Source organism: Typopeltis vanoorti, chromosome 4, assembly GCF_054136105.1.
Source record: "Typopeltis vanoorti isolate ZY-2024b chromosome 4, IOZ_Tvanoo_1.0, whole genome shotgun sequence".
NCBI lineage: Eukaryota > Metazoa > Arthropoda > Arachnida > Uropygi > Thelyphonidae > Typopeltis > Typopeltis vanoorti.
Window position 1 is genome coordinate 10,832,124 of NC_143552.1, and position 27,170 is coordinate 10,859,293.

The 27,170-nt window shown below is 35.8% G+C and overlaps 2 protein-coding genes across 3 annotated transcripts in view; both read left to right on the plus strand.

Moving 5' to 3' along the window:
- LOC150107101 (ubiquitin-conjugating enzyme E2 G1-like) overlaps positions 1-27,170 on the plus strand; it is a 182,470-nt gene that overhangs the window by 121,216 nt on the left and 34,084 nt on the right. For both annotated transcript variants that reach the window (XM_090391001.1, XM_090391002.1), the window contains exon 6: positions 25,588-25,660. The gene's annotated coding sequence lies outside the window, so the exon portion shown is untranslated. The remainder of the gene's footprint in view (positions 1-25,587; positions 25,661-27,170) is intronic.
- Positions 17,433-18,749, plus strand: LOC150107102 (zinc finger BED domain-containing protein 5-like; the record flags this gene model as incomplete). Its single annotated transcript, XM_090391614.1, is given in 1 exon segment — positions 17,433-18,749. A coding segment is annotated over 1 exon segment (1,317 nt), but the record flags the coding sequence as incomplete, so codon positions are not given.

Here is a 27,170-nt window from a genome sequence, read left to right on the forward strand (position 1 = left end):
CATGAAGGCTAAAGTCGTATTAGGGGTGCCCTCTATAGATACTGCTGCCTAGTCTTAGATGTTGGGGTGGAGGAATTCCTATGAATTAAAGTTTTCCAAATCTTGGGAAGTTTAATATAAACCGCATTCATTAAGATTAGGCTAGTTTCAAACTTGAAAGAGTTTTTAGAATCATTCCATTATTAAAATAATCTTAATAAATATGGTTGTATTAAACAAGATTTGGGAAACTTTAATTCTTAGGCCCCGTGCACAATATCTAAGGCTAGCCAACAGCACCCTTAGAGGGTGTCCTTCATATGACTTTAGTCTCTTTATGTAGTTTAATTTCATTTCTTCCACTTATTGTTTCTTGTGTGTGTTATTACAATTTTAACATTGTATTCCTGATGATTCTCTGTGACAGTGACAAAATATTGAAATGATTAAACCTGCTGTTTAATTATTCCTCTTTGGACTGTAGTTATTCCATCAAATGGTATTGAGTATAAAACAGCACCTTTACCTAAATGTTCATTTATTTCCTTGTCAGTTAGAATGTATATTGGAAAGGAAATTATTTTTTGTTTTTAATCACATTTTACTGTAGCATAAGCAAACAAGAGTTTGTTCATGAAATATATTCATAACTAAGAACTGATTACCCTCTATACTTTTGTATAGAGGGGTAATCAGTTTCACATTATCAATGTCTGCATCCTTAATATAATGCACAACAATTGCTTCACTGAGCAAGCATTATAGTACTAGGCACTTCCCAGTCTGTGACCATTATTTAATAATTGTCAGTGGGAAAAAAACTTGCTAAGATACTGAAAACATGATCAAATTCCTGATACAAACCTTCATTTGGGGGGGGGGGTTTACAGAGTGTTATCATAGTACTGCATGAAAAGTTAGATAATTAACTTATCAAAAATTTTCCTTCAAATCAATCTCTTACCTGTAAAGACTCCAACATTACCAGATCTTATATTTCTGTCTTCTAAGGCAATTTTTACTGTATTAATCCACCTGGATCTTGGTCTTCCTCTGGGTCTTTATCCTGCCAGTCTGACAAAGAACACTTGTTTTGCTAATCTTTCCTTTCCTATTCTATTTAAGTGGCTCACCTGCATTACCTGAGATTAGCTTTGCTAACAATGTCAAGTTCTTTCCTATTGTCCTATTTTTTATATGATACTGCCATTGATGCCATCTCTTTACTCCCCTAATCTTTCTCAGCACTGTCATCTGTGATGTCCAGTCTTTGTTCAAGTGTTTTATTTCTAACCCAGCTCTCACATCCATAAGTGTTAAAATTGGTTTGAACACTGTATTGTATACAGCTAGTTTTGTGTTTGGCTAATCTCTCTCTCTTATTCCATATAAATTTATTCAGTTGACTTCCTACCATACCAGCTTTGCTGATTCTGCTGTATATTTCCATATTTAATTTATCATCTTCATTGAAAGTTGTGCCTAGTAGCTGAAATGTTTTACCTGTTATGTAAGTTCTCTAATCAGGCTGCAGTTGATATTTTCAATGTTTCTGCCTATTTTCATTGTCTTTGTCTTTTTAATGCTGATTTTCATACCAAATTTATTACGACAGTTATTCAATTTGGTCAGGGAATCCTGCAGACCTGTCCTGAATTTATTTAGGAATATAACATTCTGCATAAAGTAAAGAGCTGAGACCAACATCTCCAATCTTGATATCAGATTTAATATTGCTTTCCTTCTTAATGTGATCCACATAGATGATAAATAACAGTAGAGATAATGTACAACCTTGTCGCACACCTGACTCAACATCCATCTTCCTGTATCTCCTTCAATCCTTGCTGATTTACAACTCAAATAGACACTATGTATTGCTTGATATAATGTCCCATTTACACTATATGCAAATGAGACATTATTATTTCATGTCACCTTTATAACTGGAGTATTTTTAACAATTTTCCTCTTGGCACCTTGTCATATGCCTTTTCCAGATCTACAAAAAAAGTGAAAATCTGATCCTGACAACCACTGTTTGGCCTAAACCCAGCTTGTTCTTCTCCAAGCTTTTCCTCCACAATTTTTCTTATCCATTTCTCAAGAATACTTGCATAAATCTTACTAGGAACCCCAGTAGAGAAATTCTTCTGTAATATGCGTGCTCTACTCCAATCATCCAGAATTCAACTCTCTGACCACACCTTCTGAATTATGCAGTATAACCAATGTAAAACTTTTATACCTCCATATTTTGACATTTCTGATCAAATATCATACACTTCAGCTTCCCTTACATGTTACAGGTTTTTGATGGCTCTTTCCACTTCAAATATTGATATGTATTCATGACCGTTGAATGTTTTCTTCCACTCTACACTGTGCTGTCACTGCTTGTTTCATTTAGCAATCTTTGGAAGTAATTACTCCATACTTCATGGATATCTTTATCTCCAGTTTTCATGTCACCTTTATTATCTTTGATTCCTTTTTACAGTACTCTTTCCTTCATTTCTAAGCTTTATCTATAGCTTCCAGAATATTTTGCCACCTTTCTGATATTTATTTTCTGTGTTCTTACCAAAATGTTCTCATGATTTTTGTTTAGTTAGTTTTACACACTGTGCTTTGTTGCTTTCTTACATTTGTCTCTGTATTCTCTAAGAGCACAAGGTGATTTATTTGCCAGGAACTTTTGATGTGTTCTTCCCCCCCTTCACTGCCTGTTTAACTTACTGAGTGAACCATGCAGTTTTGATTTTGGTTTTGGTGTTTTCAAGCTCTTTTTTTTCTTGAATATTGTTTGTGTATTTTAGTCTGTAGCTCACACCTGAAAGCTGTTCAATTTCGATTCATCTTAAAACTTTTTTACACACTCTTGTTTTCAATATGAAATTGAATTTTATCCTACTCGGCATGAAATGGTGAGCACTTCCAGTTTTGAATTTTCTGTATACTCTTGTGTCCTGAACCATTGGGAAAACATCACTATCAACAATAGCATAGTCAATGAGACTTTTTCCTATTTCTTTCATCTTCTCTCCATGTGAATTTTTGCACATTTTTATATTGGAACATAGTGAGAACGTAGGACCTAGATTAGTAAGAACTAATCTAGGTCCTAAGCAGAAATCCAACAGGTACTTACCATTATTATTAGTTTTGCTCTTTTCTCTAAATTTTCCCAAAACATTTCTATATGTTTGGTAATCATTTCTTACTCTGCTGTTTAGATCTCCAACAACGACAAACTTTTCCTTTTTTTCATTGTCTTTTGCTTTCTCTAATGCCTCTTCTTCCTTAGTAAAACCTTCTGTGGGACCATAGACACAAATAAGTCTCATTGTCCAATTCCCCATTCTGATATTTGCTGATCAAATTTGGAATTTATCCAACCAAATTGTATGCTAATTGGCTTAAATCATAGTTCAAAATGATGGTACAGTATGACGAGTATACAATGAATGGAGGAATTTTGAAGTAGCTGGAAGAGATGAGAGATCTTGGGGCTGATGGTGGACAGAGACTTGAAGTTTAGGGGTCACATTGCTAAAATTATAAGGACGTCACAACAGATTATGGCAGTGATGATAAGGACAATGACATGCAGAAGCAAAGAGATAATGGTTCCCTTGTATAAGGCTTTGATCAGGCCGCATGTGGAGTACTGTGCACAGATTTAGTCAACTGATTTAAGTTGACTTAATCTTAAGTCAACTTAAAGGGGATGATGTATTGTAGAGTGTCCAGAGAAAGTTTACTAAGTTAGTGTCAGGTCTGTGCAATGTAAGATAATGAGGAGAGATCGAGGAAATGTGAATTGAACCTTGAACCTAGAATGTGAATAGAACAGAATCTTGTAAATAGAAGGATAGGGGATATGATTGAGATGTATAAGTTGGTGAGGGTGTTACCAGATTAATGGGGAGGAGATTTTTCATGGAATTGAGAGAGACAACAGTAGAACAAGAGATTCCTAGAAGCTGTATAAGAAGGCTATGAGAAGCAGGTTCTTTGTATAGAGTGATTAGATGGAATTTATTACATTGAAGTGAATGTTGGAACTCTGAATGGATTTAAGGCACAGTTCGATATTTTTTTTTTTTGCATGAGAGACTATGGATCTCCTGTGATGCATCTTTTGACTAATGAAATTTATTCAATTGCTTCCCACCATACCAATTTTGCATAATCTGTTAATTTCCATAGTTTTTCAGCAAATATAGGCCAGTGATATGCAATGTACAGGCTCTCCTGTTCAAGTCAGGCCACACCTCTAGAAGGTGGGGATATATATATATATAAGCATATCTCCTAGTTGGAGGAAATGCCAGCTGGATCCACAAGGTGGTAGGTGACTTTCATTGCCCAGCGAAATATCACCATTTTTTTTTTATGGTATGAAGTGGCTGTTGCCATGTTTACTTCCCAGAAGAGGAGTTCTGGTTCCCCCCCCCCCCCCCCCACACACACACAGAGTCTTTCAACATGCACTGCGAACGATACCCTTCAGTAGCAAGCTAAGCATATTGTATAACCTCCCATACCCTTCCCATCATCTAGGATAAACCAGTCCACTGGCTTTAAACCACATAATAATGCATTCTGAAGACTACCTGATCAGTTGTTGACACATAATCTCACTGCCATCTACCAGGATGGAAGATGTTTAATTGTCTGTAAGATGCATCATCAAGGCCACGTTGTGGCATGGAGTCTGGATACTTCTGTATGGGAAATATGTCCAAGAGTTTATCATAACTCACTGTAGTTTCTCCTGCTCTATTTTCTCTTCACATTGTGATTCTAGCATGAAAGTAAACTTAAATAATTATAGCTTTACTGCAGTTACATTAAACAAAAAATGTTCCCCAAGAACTTTAAAGAATTAAAAAATCTTACAAAAAAAAAATTTATTCCACAATCACTTAACCAACATTCATGGTATCAACACCAACCTAAATTATGTGAATCATCATCTGTAGACATCCAAACTACATCCTGACAATGCTCTCATATCCAGTACTGGATCATTTTTTAACCAGTTTTCCTTCCATATACTGTTGAGGTGAGTGCTTCTCTTTTGAAATGTCTACTCTCAGGCATTCACAGCCTCATATAATTTGGAATTACAATGCAAAGTGGTCAATTGGAGTCCTTCTGGGCATAGTCAGATCCATTCTTCAGATCAAAATACAGTAAAACCCCGAAGTTACGCGGTAGGTGGAACCAACAAAAAGCACGTAAGTCGAATTCGCGTAACTCGGGGTATAATTTTGCATGTAATTTATATATATACAAACATACAATTGGGACCAAAGGTTTACAAAAACACCTATATTTTTTAAGAAATATAATCATAATTGTAGTTTTTCGTACATAAAAAAAAAGAAAGTTATTTCAATGTCGATGGTTTCATAAAATCTAATAGATTCATCTGATGGCATAATGTCTTTTTCTTGTCATGCAAAATTTCTTCATAGCAAGCTAATGATATTTTTATTTTTTGCCTTGTGGCTACAATTCGTTCCTCATTAGAATCTACAGGGTGTTCGGGATAAATTTGACAGTTTCGTAAGGAAAAAGAAAATCTTCTTTGTATCTATTAAATTTAATGAATTGACAAAAAAACATTACAGGCAGAGTTAATTACAATACTATCAACAAGATTTACTCAAAATAACCACCATTAGCATCGATCACAGCTTCAATTCTGCTTCGGAACCTCGAACAAGCTGATGCTACAGTCTCCCTGGGAAGGGCCGCAAAAACTGTTTTAATTTTATCCATTAACTGGGCTTTTGTATTACTGGAAGTGCGATTGGTGTCTTTTTCAACTGCGCCCCATACAAAATAATCCATGGGGTTAAGGTCTGGGGAGTTTGGAGGCCAAACATTTGGACTGGTGAAGTCGTAGAAATTTTCAGACAACCATTTTTGACTTTTCCCAGAGGTGTGGCAAGGGGCCGAATCCTGCTGCCATACATACGGCCTACCATTGGCTACCCTTGTTATCCAGGGCTTGACTACAGTTAGCAACTCCACGAACAAAGCCCGAATTCCAATGCCAGGGTTCTTCAACACCTGTTCCTGCAGATTTGCGAGGAATTCTGCTGTACGAACGCAATCAGATCGTCTGCTAGGGATCTTTCTTCTTGCTACATCCTCGTAGTCACCATTGCAAGTCTCTAGTTCATGCCTGATTGTTTTTACTGTATTCAGGAAGCATTGGGCAGCAGTCGTAATATCCTTATTTTGATGGCGGGCACGAATCATCATGATACAAGTTATTCTCTTCCATGATTCAGGTGGGTTCCAGCTATCCATCCTTTCTGACATCTTGTATATGAATGAAGAAGGGTCCAAACTTTTAAATGAAGAGAAGTGTGTGTTAATACATGTAACTTACGGAAAAATATAATTAATTATAAATATGTCAAATTTATCCCGAACACCCTGTATGTCCTCCAAAATCTGTAAACCTTTCTTTTATGATTGTTCTTACTGTGGATTCCTGTAGATCAAACTTCTTTGCTAGCTCACAAATTTTCATTCCGCCTTAAAAATCCTTAATAATATTGAGTTTTGTTTCCAAAGTCAATGTTTTTCTTTTCTTGCTAGCTGTAGAAGAATCGGATTTGCTTCTTTTGGATGACATTATTATTTTTTATGTGATAAAATTTTTATCAAGAACATAACATTAAACAATCGCAGGGTTTGTAGACTATAAAAAGCGTGTATGAATGGAGACCGCACGAAACATGTCAGTGCTTGTTCACAGCATGTGCGACACTGGCGAATGCGGCCGGCACCTGAAAGATACGACTAGTGGTGAAGCAGGACGGGAATACGTACATATAAGAAACCGCGTAAGTCGGGGTATGACTGTACTTGTTGTGAACTTGTTACAGACATTATCGACATTGGAATGAAGGTTTTCATTCTTCACTCTGTTCAAAATCCCTACCCTATATTCAATCTATGGTTTCCAAAAAGTGGCTTGAGATAAAAACCCAACTTCATTTGCAACCCTATGCTGAAGCCTGCAATACTAGCAAAAACCATCATTAAAAAGAAAAGCTAAGTCTGAATTTAAAAGGCAGTGTAGAAAACTTGCTACCTGTACCAATGGGAGTCTTGCCCTCTGGTCCCTTGCAAAAGCTGTTGAGCAGGACTTTTTTTAGATCTGTGCTTCCACCTAGTTCTTATCCAAATAGCATTGTAACATCACTCAAAGATAAAGCTGACCTTCTGGCATCATTCTTTTCATCCAGCTCCTTCATAGATAATGAATGCAAATTACCTCCTTTACCTGGAACATCATATTGTATTCCTCCTGTATCTTTCTGTGAGAAAAACATCCTATCAGCTTTGGTCCTGAACTAACACCTGTTCCCTATTATTAATATATATTATACTCAGCTGGCATCTACCCTATTTCTTGGAAGTCCACATACAGCCAATTTCCAAAAAAAAAAAAAAAATGATGTCTTGCAATCCAGTTATTGTTCTCACGTCAGTGTTATCCAAATTAATGGAGAATGTTGTCAGAAATCAACTTCAATATCTGGAGAAATTTCACCTAATCAACAACCACCAGTATAGATTTTGCCAGTCAATGTCCAGAGGTGGGTTTGTAGGCCAGGCTGTGGATCTTCACTTTTACTTGCACTTGACATTTTCAAGATATTAGGCATCGAGGGCTTCTTAGCAAGTTGTCATCTTATGATCTGCCTTCCTCCTTTTATAATTGGATTGCCAATTTTATCTCTGATTATTCACTAAATGTAATTATGGAAGATGTTTCCTCTTTTCAGATTAATCTTATTAATGCAGGTGTTCCTCAGGACTATTATTTCACCAACCCTCTTCCATATATATATATATATATATATATATATATACACTGTGTATGTGTGTGTAAACTATTTTACACTGACCTCAAACCCTATTCACAGTTTTACAAAGCACTCTCTCCACTCATCTCAGTGAAGTGTTGAGTCATCTCAAGCTTTGAGATCATCTCTATTAGTTGGAACACTGATCTTCACACCACCCTGCAATGGGACAACAACAACCTAGTCACCTTCAGTAATTTTAAAACACAGTTTTGTCTGTTTTCTCACAAAAGGAACTTAATTTCTTCTCCGCTTACTTTTGATAATGCCCAATTGAGATCTCTCATCTTGGACTGACTCTTACTCCTAATTTTTCCTGGTGTAATCACATACTTCTATAGCATCTTCCAGAAAACTTGGCATAATTTTTTGCTCAAGACATTACTTTCCTGCTCTGTCATTTACACCGTACATTACATTATACATTATCTAGGCACTGTCAGCCCGGGGGAACTTTTGGCCTCAAGCACCACGTGACGCCACTGGGCACGGTCTGTGACTATCCGTCATGTTTCAGTCTCCAGCCTGCAGATCCTCCTCCTCCTGATCCGCCCATCTCCTTCTCGGCCTCCCTGATCAGGGTCGGGCCTCCCACACTTTTCTCACAGTCCTTTTGGGACCCATACAGTGCAAGTGCCCCAGCCACTGAAGACACCAGGCTCGCAGCTCTGTCAAGACATCTGCTGAGTTGTACAAAGCATGTATGGCAGTGTTAAACCGCCTCCTCCAAACTCCGTCTGCCATGACCCCTCCATAGATATGTCATAGCATCTTATTCTCGAATACTCTCAAGTAGTCAGGCTTGCTTCACCGTGGAATGCATGCTTCAGCACCATAGAGGAGAACACTTACACTGTACAAATCTCAAATCCTCTTCAACCTTGGAATACTTCAATTAGAGTGAGTCTTTATTGAAGATTTTTAGAAAAATCTAAATCTAATTTTTCTAAAATCTTCAGTGAAGATTTTTCTAAAAATTATTAATGGATTCCAGAAGAGATTAATTTGGTTGATTGATGACCTCTTTCTTCAACCGCTGTCTCATAGACAGTTTCTGCATTGTCTCTTCAAAAAATATTTCCATGATCACCGTTCAGCAGAACTAGCATTCATTATGCCCTCCCACCCCATTTTCATTTCTGCTAAATCTACAGGAGCATGAACAGCAGCTACAAACATACTTTTATATTTGAACTGCAGACTCATCAAACCAGTTATTCCCAGCTTATATTCCATCTATTTCAGTTTTGTGGAGCAGCCTTCCCTATGAAATATTTCCCAAGGACTAGAACTTCCAGCTCTTCAAGAATATCAACAGATTACTTTTCCCTTACCCTCCCCCCCCCCAGTCCACATATGTCATTTATTTGCTAGAGGCCTTGTGGCCATTTATGTGTTTGAGTGATATATGTATATATTATTATTATAATACAGATATTTCCATGGAATCAGAAGACTCATCATGGGAGATCCAATATTCACACAGTACCTATCATACCTCTCCTTAAATTCATTCACTGATGAAACATCCACAACCACTTCTGGCAACCCATTCATCATCCTCCAAACAAAAAATCTAGTCCTAACACCCTTGATAATCACACTCTTACACAACTTCCACTGGTGATTCCTTCTTCTCTCCCTTCTTGTCATGTACTGAAAAAAGTCTTCAGTGTCAATCCTATAAGACTCCTTTAACAGCTTAAATGCTTCTATCATGTCTTCTCTTTTTTGCCTGTAGACCATCAATCTGTTCTCATAGGGAGCATTCCACAGACCTGACTCAGTGTTTGTCACTTGCTTCTAGATTCTCTCCGCACCTTCTTCATCCCCATGGAATCCTGGAGTCCATATCTGTGCTCATTAGTTCAAATGTGGCCATCTGAAGGTTCAGTTGTTCCTTATATAGGGGAACAATAACCTCTCTATCCCTGCTCAATAGTGAATTCTTCAACAACCATGCAACCAGTATAGTACACAGCTTCTGATCTCTTCCCAAAGTGCACTCCTTACCCTTGGCCACATTAGACTGGCAACCATTGACCTTTGCCCATACTTGTAGTCAATTTAAGTCTTCCTACAGGATCTCTGCATCACCTTCATTTACCATTGCTCTTCCCAGTTTGGCATTGTCAATAAACAACTGAAGATTTCTGAATAGTCAAATCATTTCCTCTCTGTTGTTTAATATACAAATTAAACAACAGAGAACCAAATACTGAGCCCTGTGGTACATCACTTGCCCTCACCTGGACTGAACTCTTCCATAAACCACTCTTTGATATCTGCCCATCAGCCACTCTTTAACCCAAATCACCAGATTCATATCCATCCCCATTTTCTCCAATTTATGCAATAGAGTTCTATGTGGAATCAAATGCTTTTGCAAATTCTAGCAGTATCACTAAGTAGTTCCCTTATTCAACTCCATTGTTACTTGATTATAAAAAATAAGCAGATTACTTAAGCAAGACCTATCCTTCGTGAAACCATGTTGTCCCTGATAGAGTATCATATTCCTATCCACCCAGTCTTGAATTTTGTCTTTCCATTCCATTTGGCACCCTCCCAGTACTGAGGCTTAAATTAAACAGCTTGGTCAGAGGAGCTGATAATTCTATTGCACATACTTGTCAATACATGGACCAATATGCCATCTAATCTCATGGCTGTGTTTGTATAGAGGTTCTGCAATATTTTAAACACCTCCATTTCTTCAATCTCTATTCTCCTAGCAGTCCATGTTGCATCTGGCATTGCAATGTCACCACCTAGAATGGTGACATTCAACTATTCATCTAAAAGACAAGGAGCCAAGTGAGATGGAGAAACTTTATTCACAAAGATCATCAACAGTCAGAAATGACTGGATGGCACACAACAACAAACAATGGTGTAAAATGGGTATTGAACTGAAGTATGGCAGATGAAAGCTTCCCAAGGTAGATTCAAGGGAGTCTTTTGTATTTATATTTGCTGTGGTGGAGTAGAGTGTCCTTCGTTCAGCATATCCTTTGGTGGATGTCCAATGCATGGTCAGCAAGTCCTGAGTGGCTGTAGTGGTGGAAACTTATATTAGCAAACTCTGATATAGGCAATCCTGCCTGTTTGGCCATAGAAGAATAATTTACAATTGCAAGAGACTTGGTAAACACCTGGCAGGTTTAGGGACTGTGGCTGATGTTTAGTGGAATATATCATTATTTGTAAGATTTTATTATTTTAGTTAGTTTTTTGGATATGCCTTAGATATATGGAATGGTGTGATAGCTTTGGTGTTGTCTCTTTTCTGTAGGGGAGGGGAGTAATATTTTGTGGATATGGTCCGAATAGTAATCATTGAAAGGTTATTTTTTACTTGGTCAGACTATAATAAATTTCGTTTAATCCTTTATCAAAGTGTGTGCAAACAAAGTTTGCGCCTGAAAGTATCTTCAGGACTGGGTTAAAGTGGTACAACACTGGGTGACTCCTTGCAAAGGTGGAGCAAGCTACCAACACTGCTATCTCAGTATCTCCCATAATGCAAAACACATCTCCTTGCAGATATGTATAATGTTATGCATTAAGGGAAGGGCCACTACCCCGACTAGTTTCGACCTTTATTTGAGGTCTCTTCAGTGGGAGCCAGGCCCAAGTGGAGATACCAAGGCAGAAGCATTAGCAAGGTCATCTCCTCTTATAGGAGCTGCCAAACGGTGTGCCATCTTTTTATTAAATTACTCTGGATTTAGAGAAAGATGTTGAAAGTTTATTTTTCACTTGGTCAGACTATAATAAATTTAGTTTAATCCTTTATCCAAGTGTGTGCAAACAAAGTTTGCACCTGAAAGTATCTTCAGAACTGGGGTAAAGTGGTACAACACTTAGCGACTCCTTGCAAAGGTGGAGCAAGCTACCAACACTGCTATCTTAGTATCTCCCATAATGCAAAACACATCTCCTTGCGGATATGTATAATGTTATGCATTAAGGGAAGGGCCACTACCCAGACTAGTTTCGACCTCTGTTGAGGTCTCTTCTAAAGGTCGAAACTAGTCTGGGTATTGGCCCTTCCCTTAATGATAGTGCTATCTCAGTATCTCCCATAATGCAAAACACATCTCCTTGTGGATATGTATAATGTTATGCATTAAGGGAAGGGCCACTACCCAGACTAGTTTCGACCTCTATTGAGATTTCTTCTAAAGGTCGAAACTAGTCTGGGTAGTGGCCCTTCCCTTAATGCATAACATTATACATATCTGCAAGGAGATGTGTTTTGCATTATGGGAGATACCGAGATAGCTGAAACTCATGTGAGGAGAGCTCGGTGACAGGTGCATTGTCGTCGTGGAGCATCCAGTTTTTCGTGCACAACAGATTTGGTCACTTTAGCCAAATGTCCTCCCTCAGATGCCTTAAAACCTGGCAGTAGAACTTGCTATTGATGGTCTGGCCCCTGAGGATGAATTCTCGATGCACAATGCTGCAAATGTCGAAAAAGACGAGCAAGCACTTGCTCACTTGGTCGAGCTGTGGACCTGCCTTGCCTTTTTCGGTCATGGAGATGATGGGCTCTTCCACTGTGAAGACTGTTGCTTCGTCTCAGGGTCGTATCCGTACACCCAAGTTTCATCACCGGTAATGATCTTCGACATGAAGAATGGGTCGTTCACGGCATGCTGACAGTGTTCTTGACAGACTTCGACGCGGTGTTCCTTCTGCTCCTGGGTCTCACTTCCGCACCCACCCTACTCGCCAGATTTGGCTCCTGCAGACTTCGCCCTCTTCCCGAAGATGAAGATCCAGCTCAAAGGTCACTGTTTTGACACCATTGCAGAAATCCAGCGCAAATCTCAGAAGGTTTCGAAGCTTGACATGCTTCGAAAATAAGACTTCCGGGACACATTCCAGAAGTGGCAAGAATGCTGGGAGCACTGTATTGATATGCAAGGGGACTATTTTGAAGGTGATAGTGTGTAAACGTAGATAAATATAGTAATTTCTCGTAAACAGAGCTAGTCTCGAAACTTTTTGATACCACCTCGTATATATGTTTCTGATAATCTGATATATTATTTGACATTTAGAGAGGAGTGAAGTAAAGAGAGATTAATATCACTGAAATTGTTTTCTGCCACATTAGAAGAATTTGTATCAGTCATCTTTACGCTTTGGTTTCAATTGGTCTTTTTGTTGTTCATCTGCATGAGACTGGTGAAAAAGAAAAAACAATAGCCTTTGGCTGTATGATGATATACAAGAGCTGAAGCCTTTTTCTCTATTTCTCATTGCACTCGATTCCACCCATATACTAACTACTCTAGGCCTATAATGAACACTCCTTTACTTTTTCACCTCAATAAAGGTTGAAACCAGTCTGGGTAGTGTCCCTTTCTATAATTCATTGCATTATATACATCTGAAAGGGTGTGTGTGTGTGTATTTTGCATTTAATGCAATACAATTGATGTGAAGTCATTAGCTTCCATATACAAGCGGCCCAGTTGTGAATGAAGATACTTCACATCCAAACATTATCTGCTTACACTTGGATAAAGGATTAAACCAAGATTATAATTTCTTGTTCATCTCTAATTTAATGTTACTGAAAATAAAGTTAATAAAATTACTATTCAGCTTTTACGAATATTGTCAGTAGATTACAGGGAAATATTTTGTTAATGGCAGACAATATGAAGCTGGGATGGTTTCAATGTTTTGGCTCTTCAGAAGGTTTTGAATGAGTGAACAAATGAATGGAGATGTCAGTTCAACATAAATAAATGTAAGGTTTGGAATGCACGGATGGGTGGGTGTGTGGGGGGGGGAAATCTTGAGGTAATCATGCACATAGAAGTTTGGGGGTGGGGAATACAAAGGTTATGTAGACACTTCAGCAAATTGCTGCACTACTGAGGAGGACTGATTAGCAAAGCTAAATGAATGGTAGTTCCATTATATAAAGTCTCAACAACTTGAATGCCTAAATCATCTCTCTCTCTTTCTGCTTTTGTTCACAAGACTGCAGAATACCTCAGTTCTACCCTTATAACAGTATTCTGCAGTCCCAATATTCTTTTTTGTTACCCACCTCTGTATCTTCTCCACAGTTACTTCATATCCTTCAAATTTCAGTGACTAGCTATAGCTTTCTTTCTATTTATTCAATCTCACTTGCAATTTATATCTATTTGATAAATACTTGAAAGCATTTCATTTATCTTCTGTAATCTTAGGAATATCCTTCTTCCTCTGTTTAAGACCTCTTTTATTCCATAAATGTTTAACCTTTTTTTTTTCAATAACAATAAGTTATATATATTTACAATTTTTTGCTTTAATGTATTAAAGTGCTGTAACTACAGCACTTAAAAGTAATAAATAGATTTTTTTTTCTCTTTGTGTTAATCTTGGATGCGATGCAATGTCTCAGCCTGCATCCTCGAAGCTTTTTAGTAAGCTTATCTGAGGATGACACCGATTAGTTATTGTTTGTAGGTTTGATTGTTATGTTGGAAGTAGGTTGATGTTTGATAGGTTTGATATTCACTACAGCCATAGGTTGAGAAATTCATTCACATGCAGGGATGCACGCATGCACACACACCACATGATAATTTGGAATGTCATGACCTGTCATTTTAATTCTGGTTATAATAATGAAATATAATTTTAATGCAAAACAATGTAAAATACAGGGTGATTATAATTAAAGTTCACATTTCAAAAGGCTGTAACTGGGTAACTACTCAGCTGAATGATTTAATATTTAGCATGATGATGTGTAGCAATGGAATTTTATTTTATGCAGAAACCAACCATGAGTTCTAAAAGTTGCCACTAGGGCAATACCATAGTGGATAATTCTACTATGATATCGTGCACACAGCCAACTTAGTGGACCTTAAGACCAGCATTACATGCCAAATCACATTTTGAGTGAAACTCTACATTCTGTGGTTGAGCATGCAATTTTGTGATTTAAGCATATTGCTGTCCTCCATGTCACAAAACATGGGATACACATGGTGTGCTGTGTGGTTACACAACAATGCGACATGGAGGACAGCAATATGCTGAAATCACAAAATTGCATGCTCAACCACAGAATGTAGAGTTTCACTCAAAATGTGATTTGGCATATAATGCTGGTCTTGAGGTCCACTAAGTTGGCTGTGTGCACGATAGTCAATGTCTTTGAGATTCCTTTACAGCCAAAAGTTGCAGGGATTCAGATCTGACGAGCATGCTGGCCATGTTGTACAAAAATGGGAGCTGATGATTCTGTCCTCGGTAAAATGTGTCTGAAGCAACTGCTTGACAGGGGTGGCAATGTGAGGAGGGGCACCATCCTGCATGACAACTGTTGAAGTGTTGAAATCACCTGATTGTCTAAGAGAGATGCATATCGCTGGTCATTAACAGTGCAGGTAATGAGACAGGACCAAGCTCCTCGAGAAAGAAAGGTCTGAATTCCACTGTAAAACCACACCAAACAGTGACATTCAGAGAATGAAGCAGAATCTGTTGTATGACAAGTGGGTTTGCGGTTGCCCAAATTTTGAAGTTGTGTGTATTCACAGCACCATCCAGATGGAAGCGAGCTTTGTCAGTCCAGAGAATATTCCATGCTCGGTTCAGTCCAAGCAAGAAACTACAGGCAAATATTTCTTGTATACCCGGTCGGGTTATCTTGGGAAATTTTTTAACTTGGGAAATCTTTTAAGAATAATAGCACAGAATTTGTCTTATGACTTTGTAAACCAGGGTTTCTCAAACTGTGTTCCGCGGAAGGTGAATAGGTGTTCCGCGAGAAGTTCTGAAATTTGTCATTTTAGTTTTCTAAGCATTTTTCATGAATAAATATTTTATAGTAAAAATATTCTCAGTAGAATAATATTAGTGAATATGTCCAATGGCTCAGACCCAGAACACCTAATGACATCTGTGTATCGTGAATTTTCACACGTCGAAACCTTTCAACATTTGGGAAAGGGAATACCGCTGTTTATGACGGGTCATAAAAATTGCCTGCAAGCCCATTACAACAATTGGTGTCATATCTTCTGTTCTCAAAACTGAAGGAAATGACGTCTGCGTTGCAAATATCAGTGACCATTCAACAAGGAAGTATAAAGAAAATTTTTCCACTCATATTGAAGATCAAGGTAGTCTGTATCCGGTTCTCAAATCTATTACTACTGAATACTTTCTTCACAAGTTTGTATTGCAGTATGTAAGTGCTTGTTCTGAAACCGGAGTGCCGTGATTTTTTTAAAAGTAATAGGAATACAGAGTTAAAATTAATATGAATAAGAGACAAGGCACTTTGTTTAATTTTGGTATTAAGAAATCTCTTATTGAAGGTGTTTGTGATGGAACATACAGTGAGTCATCCACCTCAATCCTACAAAGATCTCCAAGATGTACAAAAGGAGGGGAAAAACTACCAGCACACAGGAGAAAAAGTCTGCATTCACTCGTAAGTACTTTTATAATAATATTATAAATGTATTTCGTGATCAGAATGGGATATGTTCAATGAAAATCAGCACAAATTAATTTAATGATGTTTGCCTGAAGAAACTACATGCTACAACATTTCATTAGTCCAGTGATTGATAACTAATTTAAATGTAATTTATATTTGTCAACATGCCATATACATAAGTATACTAATACTCTTTATGATTATGCCATAATTAATTATTAATACTTATGTTAATGTATGAACTTTAAAAAAATTTGGAAAGGTATTTACGAGTAAATTTCTTGGGACCGGGCCCTCGGGGAAAAAAAAAAAATCAGCTAATGCCTTTTTATTCCCGTATATAGGGAGTAGGCGAGGCGACTTTAAAAAAAGAATTCTTCTTACTCTTTTAACTAATTTTATAATTAATATCTGATTTATTTCGAACTGCTTAATTTTTGTTACTGAACATTTTATCAAATCATTCTTATTACAATTGCTTTTACATTATTTGATACGGTTTAGTACTTTTCTTACAAGTATTGTTACAATTCATATTTACTTTTGTGTGTTGCAGTCTTTTTTTACTATTTTGCATTATTCATTTACTTTTATATTATTCGACACATTTCTTATTTATAATATTATTGTTTTTCATACTAAAGTTACCTTTACAACACAATTCTATTTGTTTTTATTATAGCTCTGACAAATATTGGAATTTGAATATTATTGAAAAAATACCCATGGAGCAAGTACTTCTACTGACACATCTACTCGTATGATTGGAGAAGATATGGAATTGAAAATGGTGGTTTCTTCAAAAGCTAATATTAAAGAACAAGAGTCATCTAAGAACAGACCAAAATGGAAGTACCATGAAAGTTATTTAAATTATGGATTTACGTGTATTGGCAATACACATGCTCCTGATGTTTTGTGTAATAAAATACTAGTAAACAGTTCTTTGGCTCCAGCTAAATTTCGTAGGCACTTCGAAATGAAACATACTGATTACAAAGGAAAAGATATACATTTTTTTAAGAGACGACGTGACTCGCTAGAAAAATCTAAACTTTAAATGGCTACAATAAACTTTAAATGAATATTCATTGCAAATGGATGAATCTACAGATGACGCAGGACTCGCTATATTACTAGTGTTTGTTCGTTACATATTTGATAAAAGTATTGAAGAAGATTTACTCCTGTGTGAATATCTACAAGAAAAAACTACCGGGGAAGATATATTCAACTGTATTAATAATTATATTACAAAACAGGAAATCGGTTGGGAGAAGTGTATTGATATTTGTACAGATGCTGCTCAAGCAATGGTAGGAAAAATGAAGGGAGTTGTAACACATATCCTGCAAGTAGCTACAAGAGCCACCCAAAGTCATTGTGTTTTGCATAGACAAGCACTAGTAACAAAAATAATTCCTACATATTTAAAAACTATTTTGGATGAAGCCATAAAAATGATCAACTATGTAAAATCTCAACCACTTCAATTCGGATTATTTAAAATTTTGTGTGATGAAATGGGTAGTGCACATAACGCACTTTTATTACATACTGAAGTGAGATGGCTATCCAGAGCAAAAGCATTATTGAGGCTTTTTGAACTTCGTAGTGAGTTAATGGTCTTCTTGATGTCACATAATTTAGGACAAAATTTTATTGAATTATTAAGAAATTATTCATGGTTGATGAGGCTTGCATATCTGGCAGATATTTTTACAAAGTGCAATGAAATTAACTTATCATTACAAGGAAAGAATATTACAATTTTTAATACAATAGATAAAATTGCATCTTTTTATAGGAAGTTGCAATTCTGGATTTCTACAGTTGAACAGAATAATTTTGATTGTTTTCCCACCTTGCATGAATTTTTGACTGAAATAAATTCTAAAGTAAATGAAGACGTATCTAACGTAATTTTAGAACACTTGCATGACTTGCAATCAACTCTTTTGCAATATTTTCCAAAATCCAGTGAGGATAATTCCTAGGTTCTGAATCCATTTACAGTGACAGCTATGCCAGCAGGCTTCAGCACAAGTGACTATGAAAATCTAATTGACTTAATTAGTGACTCTGATTTAAAACAAAAATACAAGGAACTGCCAATAAATGATTTCTGGACAAGTGTGTCGAAATTAGCTATTCTTGTTTTACTTCCTTTTACAAAGACATATTTATGCGAGGCAGGATTTTCATATTATGCTGAAACCAAATCAAAGTCCAGGAACAGATTCGACGCCACACCAAATATGAGAATTCAACTTTCTAATATTGTGCCTGGTATCAAATGAATTTGTAATTCAAAGACCCAAAAACATCAGTCATTAAGAAAACTTAATTTGCAATATACGTTTTACTATTTTTATTTGTTTTGTTTTTACTAATTAACATTTGACAATAAATGATTGTTTTTTCTTAACGCTTATTTACTCATTTATTTTATTTATATTTACCTAACCTACAAAACCAGCACACAAGAGAAAAAGTCTGCATTCAATCATAAGTACTTATAATAATATTATAAATTTTTGGTGATCAGAATGGGATACGTCAATGAAAATCAGCACAAATTAATTGAATAATGGTTTAATTGATATGTAATTAATTATTAATTAATAGCCAATTATTAATTAACAATTATTAACTTTAAAATAAGCTAAGTTAGCAATTAATTATTAATTAATACATTACAAAATAACCAAAGTGTTCCGTAAACATTTCAGGATTTGTGAAGTATTCCATCGTAGAAAAAGTTTGAGAAACCCTGTTGTAAACCATGCTTGTGGGGTTGTCTAAAGACCTTGCAATATGCCTTGTGCTGCTTCCTACAACATCTTCTCTACCACTGTGGTTACTTCCTCCAACCAGACGTTTGGTGGATGTAGTGTCAGATGTCATGTGAAAAGTGCAGTGGTACATTGTCATGTTGAAGCCATATGTTGCCTAATGCACAACGGCACATGTTCCAACAACTGTGGAAGTGTCTCTTCCAGGAACTTCAAGTACATGAAGTGGTCTGATTGAATCACCACCAAAGATGTCTGTCCACATCTTGACAGCAAACTTGTTCTGGAATCAATGCCAGTGAGTGATGTGAGGGCTGTCCCTGGACCAAATGTGGCTATTTTGGCAGTTACATTTGCCTTCGCAGTGAGTACAGCTTCATTGGTGAAGACACCAGTTCTGGAAATTGAGGCTCTTCTACACAGTGTTGACAAAGCCACCTACAGAACTCAACTCGAAGTGCAAAATCGGTTGGGCCCAGTGTGTGAATCTTCTGATACTGGAAGGATTGGAGCTGATTGGCATGCAGAGCCTGCCCGGCACTGGAGTGAGGGGGGGGGGGGTACCCATGACATGTGTAATGCCACAGGTACTCACAGAAGGGTTCTCCTCAACAAGATGAATCACCTCATTGAAGTCTGGGTGTCCACAGTCATGCCTGAAATAATCAGTTCCTTCCCATTTCCTTGGCCATGTCTTCAGAAGGATTTCAGAAATGCTGTTGCCATCCCCTACATCCATGGCACATCAGAAAAAATAGTCAGGTCCTTAAAAAAGTACAACCTCTACACAGCTCTTTTAAGCCCCACCATAAACTTGCTATTCTTATCCTGCCTAGTAAAATGTAATAATTGCCTCCTAATAAATTGTATCCTGGTTGAGATATTTCAGGTTTAAATAGTTTTTGTTGGCATATGTTTCCAAAAGAGATCAATTTCTTTGAATGTGAATATTTGCCGATCGTCATAATCACCCTCCTGAATTATCCTTTGCAATTCTTCACGAAACTTGGCCGCAGAATCTTTATCACTAGCAGATTCCCCAGTTATTCTTACATTGTGCAGTCCAGTTTGATTTTTAAAATAGTCAAACCATCCTAATCTTGCAGTAAAGTTTTCACATTCCTCTTGAAATTTGGTCTCTTTAATGAGGTAAAAATATTGAGAAATTTTGCCTGAATATTTCCTGTACTAAGAGGTATTCTTTTTTTGTTATAATCCTCAATCCACAGTGATAGAAGACACTCCATCTCGATCATTAAATGGCTTCTGTTTTGGGTCATCTGCATGCTTAAAGAAGCAGTAGCAACTTTTCCTTGTTCTTTCTATTCTTTGCTCTTATTTAATATAGTCCAAACTGTAGATTCACTGTATCCCAGTTCTCACACAATCATTGTATTACTAGCAACACTTTCATCTCTTAATGATTTCCAGCTTTTCCACTCACTGCAGATTGGCAACAAAAAATTTCGCATAACATAAAAAAATTGCATTAACTGATTAATCATTTGCTTAAAGCAGGAAATAGCATCATTTCACTCATTCGTGCTAACTGATTATTGCGCATATCGAATTAGCGTTAAGCGAGGTTTTCCTGTATTGTTAACACTAGATATCAAAAATGAAAAGATAATGTGAAAAAGAAATGATTCATATTTATTTACAGGTATAAGTATTCATGCATTGATAATGAAGAAGCAGCAATATAATTGCTTCACGGCAGCCTAGCATATACACTAACGAATGGTCATAATTTTTTTATTTTTTATGCTAATTAATTAATAACAGTTAATTTTATGTAGTCATGATTTAATACTGCATCTTTATGTTTATTTACATTTCTCTTGCAAATGGCCTTGTATGGTCTGTAAGTGTGTGTGTGTGTGTGTGTGTGTGTGTGTGTGTGTGTGTGTGTGTGTGTGTGTGTGTGTGTGTGTGTGTGTAAGTTTTGATAAATTTTAACTTTTTATAGTAGATTTGTGTATATTTCATATGCTAGTCTATTTTATCATTTGCTACCATATAAAATATACACAAATCTATTATAAAAAGTTAAAATTTATTTAAACGTTATGAAGTTTAAATAAATTTTAAAGAAGTTTAAAAAAATTCATAACTTAAAATTTTAAATTTTAAGTTATGAATGCATAAAATATATGTAGATATTTTATGCATTCATAACTTACGTAACTTTTTCTTAATTTTATCGATATTTTTTTTAGGCTACATTGTTTGTCCTCAAGTTTTTTCAAATTGTTGCAAATCTCCAAACAATTTTCCAATATATTTATTTAAAAAAAATCCATGTATAAGTCGACCCTCACAGTTCAAGCCTCTGTTCTTCAAGAGTCAACTGTAATTTCCCATCATTATGGGAATTATCCATCCTTTCACAAATCCTACATTCATTATGTTTTTTTCAGTGGTGGCTCTTCTGTCTTATCAATAATAGATAACTAACGTGCTATTGTGTTATTGCAAATGAATCACTTCTTATAATACATAAAAGTTTTTATTTATTTTTATTCAGGAATAGAAAATTTTTTACCACATTTGTTCTTTCCAAAGTCTGGAATAAAAAGGTTGAATAAAAAGAATAAAACCGTGACAAATATTCCAACCTCAACAGATGCTATACTGCAATAGCATGAAAAACAAGTTGTTTTATTGTATCACTAAATGCAGTACAGAAACATTTTATAGTCTTTGTACTATATTTGGCAAAAATTATTGTAATTAGAGACAATTGGAATGCCACTTCGTAATCAAAATCACTCCCTTTCCACAGAGTCTGTGGAAGGGGAGTGATTTTGATTTTGTTTCATGCATGCAAGCAAAATAGATTTATTATAGCACTAAACATAGTAGCTAACTAAACACATTTGTTGTAATATCCTCTTTCAAATTTTCAGTTTCAGAAAATAATGAAGACATTGGGTACAGAAAACATGCAAATTATATAAAGCAAATAAAGATGCATATGAGTATATATATATAAAACTTGAAATCAGTCCTAATTGCATTTGAGATATTCAATATCATCAAGATACTTCATAAATGTTTTTTTACAAATAAAATTCTACAAACATGCTAAAGTTAGTACCCGGTGGTGGTTTACGCAAATTCAGATATTTCTAGCATGAACATGTCAAATTAGGCATTAAAGAACTGCATGAGTATCATATTATTTAATATGATTTGATTTAATATGAATTAAATTTAACAGAAGTCATATTAAATAAACATAAAAAAATGGGCCATGTTTGTTTTGTGTTTTTCATCTATACTTATGCTAACTTTTTTTCATGTATTTTCAATAAATATATGTTAAATGTATATGCAATAAATTACATGATGACTTGCATCTGCTGTTCCAGAGGGTCAGTTGTTTGGAATAATTCAGATGTTATAATAGGTAGGTTGTAGGGTGTTCTGATTATCAGTAGCTCTCAAATAAGAGATAGCATAATGTCAAATTTTTGACTATTCAGATATTAAATAGAGGTTTAAGTTCAGATAATTAGTAAAACTATATATAATGAACATTTATGTTGGAGTTTGAAAAGACATCAGCTCTTAATAGGTCAGATGCCATGTAGCTCATTTTTATAAAATGAATATATATTTTTTGTTTGTTTTTGTTTCTGTTGGTACTGTACATCTGCACATAACATCACAAAATTCATTTCATATACGGAAGCTGTTCAATAAGTAATAAGACTATATTTATACAGAAAGCAGATTACCTTTAATCGTCATCATTTATATGGTCTTTTTCGAAGAAACTACCGTGAGAGGCGATGCATTTGTCCCAATGTTGCGTCCACTTCTTAAACACATGTGAAAGTCCATTTTTTGAGAGTTCTTTCAAAACCGCTTCCGCAGCTTTTACACATGCTTTGTTGCTTTCGAAATGGCAGCCTCTTAGTGGTTTCTTGAGCTGAAGAAACAGCCAGACATCGCACGGTGCGAGATCAGGACTGTATGGAGGGTGTGGTAGGATATCTATGTTGTTCTTCTACAAAACGTCCACTACACCACCAGCAATATGTGGCCTTGCATTATCGTGGTGCAATAAGAAGCCATTCTTCAGCAATGGACGCTTCCTTTTGATGTGCTGTACCATTGTCTGTAAAACATCCGCATAGTATGAGCCGTTTACAGTATTCCGGGTTCTACAGCGTGTTGGTAAACAATGTCTTCATAGTCAAAAAAACATTATGGTCATAACTTTACCAGCCGATTTCACAGTTTTTGCTTTCTTGGGGGTAGGCGAAGATGGATGCTTCCATTCACTGCTTTGTTGTTTCATTGTAGGGTCATAGTGATACAACCAAGCTGCTGTAATGATGCGTTTTAAGAGGTTGTCGCCTTCTTGTTCCAGTTTTTTTCTTTCCATTCTGTGCACACATCCACTCGATGCTGCATTTGCTCCGGTGTCGAGTTTGGGAATCCATCGGGCGCAAACACGTTTCAGTCCCAAATGTTCAGCCATGATTGAGTGAACACTTCCCACAGAAATATTCAGGACAACATGCAGCTGGCGTACTGTAATTCTGTGATCCTCCTTGATGATAATCATTGCTGTGTTGATCATTGTCTCTGTGATGGACATTGAAGGTCTTCCCTCACATTCAAGATCTTCCACATTTTGCCTTCCTTCCTTAAAAGTTTTATGCCAGCGAAAAACACTTGCCCTCGATATTGCTTCATCGTGGAAAGCTTCGCGTATCATGTTAAAAGTGTCCGATGCCGATTTTTGCAAACGCACACAAAATTTAATTGCATCATGCTGTTCCAAGGATGCTTCCATTTTGATGACTGGTCGTGGGTCATAGGCGTGCCGAAACAAGCTTGCATTTAGTCACATGACACTCTAGCACATCAGCCCGTATACACCATCTATCAACCACTTTTGTTGATACAGACAACAACATTTCTTTATTCCACATTAATATGTGATGAGTGGTTTCGTGACAGTAAAATTAGTCTTATTACTTATTGAACAGCCTTCGTACAAATGGAAGTAAATTAATAGATTGCAAGGAGATGTTCATTGTTTACAGATGATGTAAAGTTGGGAAGAGTTACAATAATAGTGCCGATGTGTTCTCTTCAGAACAATTTGAATAGTCTTTAAAGGTAGTCAGACAATAGGAATAACAATTGTTTTTAATTTATGTAAATTTATTGGAATTTGGAGAATGGAAGGTTGTGTATTCTGTTTGTATAACTATACCAAAGGAAATAGAAGCAGAAAGTGATCTTGAGGCAAATGTGAAGAGAGTTGAAGTTCTCAGAACCATTGCAAAACTATTAGTGAATTCAATATTCAATGGGTAGCATCTGTAATAGTACAGATCCAGTCACCTGAAATTCAAAGGGATAAAGAAACTTTAAAAAGGGAGTACAAAGGTGGACAATTAAAGATATCATTCGGAGGGTTGCCGATGATTATGGTAAATCTGATGGATATGACTGAGTCATATAATTTGTTGAGAAGTGTGCAAAATGGACATCGGAAAGATTTTCCGAAAGTTAAGGGGCCCTCAAATGGTGAGCAGTTTGGGAAGTGGTATGCAAGGAAAAGTTTGTTTTTTGCATGGGGTATTTACTATATGGAATACATTGCCTGATTATTCAGATAGTGAATGAGTTTAAGATATTGTATGATAGACTTTGGAGCAGACTCCTAATAATGACTCCTAATCTCTTGACACATTTCACTATAATAATAATAATAATAATGTTGCTTGTGTAAGATTAATGCATTTTACCAAAAGAAAACATTAAAATAGTCAACTCTCTCTGCCAAACATTAGCCCCGGCAGTTATCATCCTTTCCGAGGTCCAAAATCCATCTATTCTAATTCAGAGAACCTCAGCTGTGCATTCATTTTCATGGTAGCAGAAGCCTTCTGTTGATATTTAGTATGAATGAAATGCAATTCCTTTACTAGAATTGCATTTCATTCATACATTACTGGATAAAAATGTATGATAGATTGTTTTGAAGGATGCTTATAAGGGCTGATTCTCTCTTAATGTAGCAATTCACTTTTGAGCAGCAGCAGAAGTTTTATGATAAATCCAGGTAAGAAACCTTCTGGTATATTTGTGCCATGAGTAAGCCAAGTCTGGATAAAATGATTTATATGCATTGCCTGATTCAAATAATAGATTATAACTGTTTGATCCAAAAATAGTTATACAGCTCTCACTGTAGCAAACTCACAAGTAAATTATTCCAGTTATTATAAGTGTGCTATGGTTAATCAGTTATATCTGTTATGAAGTGTGTGAAGCATTTTATTAAATTTTGGCTTTTGTGTGTGTAGATTAACAGATTATTCTGATGTATACTTAATGTTAAAAAAAATCATTATAAAAATATAATGTTCAAAATTTTTGCTTGTTACACTTCCTTATTCCTTTTTAGAACCATTTGAAACTTGATGATCATTACTGGACATCGAAATACATGCATAACAAGAAACAGTATTAAATAAGAGGTATGGAAATTGATATTGGTATATGAGGAATGTATGTCATTTTTCTCAAGTTATGAGACTCTTCCAATGGCTTTACTTATTTCCACTGAGTAAGAGAAAACAATTCTGTAATGATGAATGTGGCCTCATATAGTTAAAATGATTTTTGAAACTTAGATTGAAAGAATCATGGTGATCCTACCATTTCAAGCACTGTAAAAATTTCAAGTGTGTAATATTACCAATGGTTATCCTTCTTTTACAGCAATGTATATATACTATTAGATTTACTTTGTTCAGTGTCATACCTGTATAAAAAATCTGGCAGGGTGGGGGTTTGATACGTTTCAATATTTATTCGAATGAGATTTTTTTTCCCCTTCAATTTCTCACCATGCCAAATTCATTAAGTTATTGTATCAGAATCAGTCAGAATACAACATTGTGATTCATGTGAAAAAAGCTAATAGTTAACAATATAATATAAATAATTATGTTAATTTGAGACAATAGTAGATTCATTACATAAGCAATTAATAAATTGATGTAATCACTTATGTAAATAATTGAACTTATTCCATTGCATTTCATGATATTTCTTTTATATATATTTAGATTTCTTTTTTATATATAAATAAATATCCACATATACATCCACTTGTTGGGTTTCATAACATACAACTTGTAAATTCTTAGACCTGGAAAAGCCCAGTGAAGAGTAAATTGAGCTGCATAGATTGCAAGTGTATTGCAGTACTTTGGCAACATTTTTCCTTTTATAGTGAAAGTAACAACTTCTTCCCTCCCTACTGCCAAAGTACATTTACACTATGCATTTTGGTAGTGTGTTTGTAATACAGTGTTTCTTAAAGCTGTTATCTCTAAAACCGTACAATATCTGAATTCTTCTGACTGGTTTTGTCTTTCCTGCTATTATTCTCTAGTGGTTTTCCTGACTAAGTTTAATTTTTGCTTTTTCTTCTGTTCTTACATTGACTCTTTTCTTATTGCTGTTCCTGTGATTTGGTTAATTAATTACAGCCTTGTTCTAACTCATTGCCTAGGTGACACACTAGTAATTGGCTGGCCTGGTTGTCCATGGATGTTTGTGATTGTGTTTAGGTAAGAAATGAATTTCATCGCCCAGTGCGAGACCACTGCCTCGCTTACTAGAGATATAAAGTGGCTTGAAAATTTTTCGTGTTTGGTATCTAAAGCAGGGTTTCTGAACTGTGTAAAAATAAATAAAAATTTATTTTAAAAAATGTATATAAAATTGATTAAAAAAATAGGGGGAAAAAATCCTTAGCCCACCCACGGTACAAATGTACTATAGGTTTACCAGTAACCTTACTTGGGTGGGAACCATATTAAAAAATAATAATAATAATAATAATTGTCAACCAAAAGTGTTTGTTTTTTAAAATATGTATATAAAATTGATTAAAAAAATAGGGGGAAAAAATCCTTAGCCCACCCACGGTACAAATGTACTATAGGTTTACCAGTAACCTTACCTGGGTGGGAACCA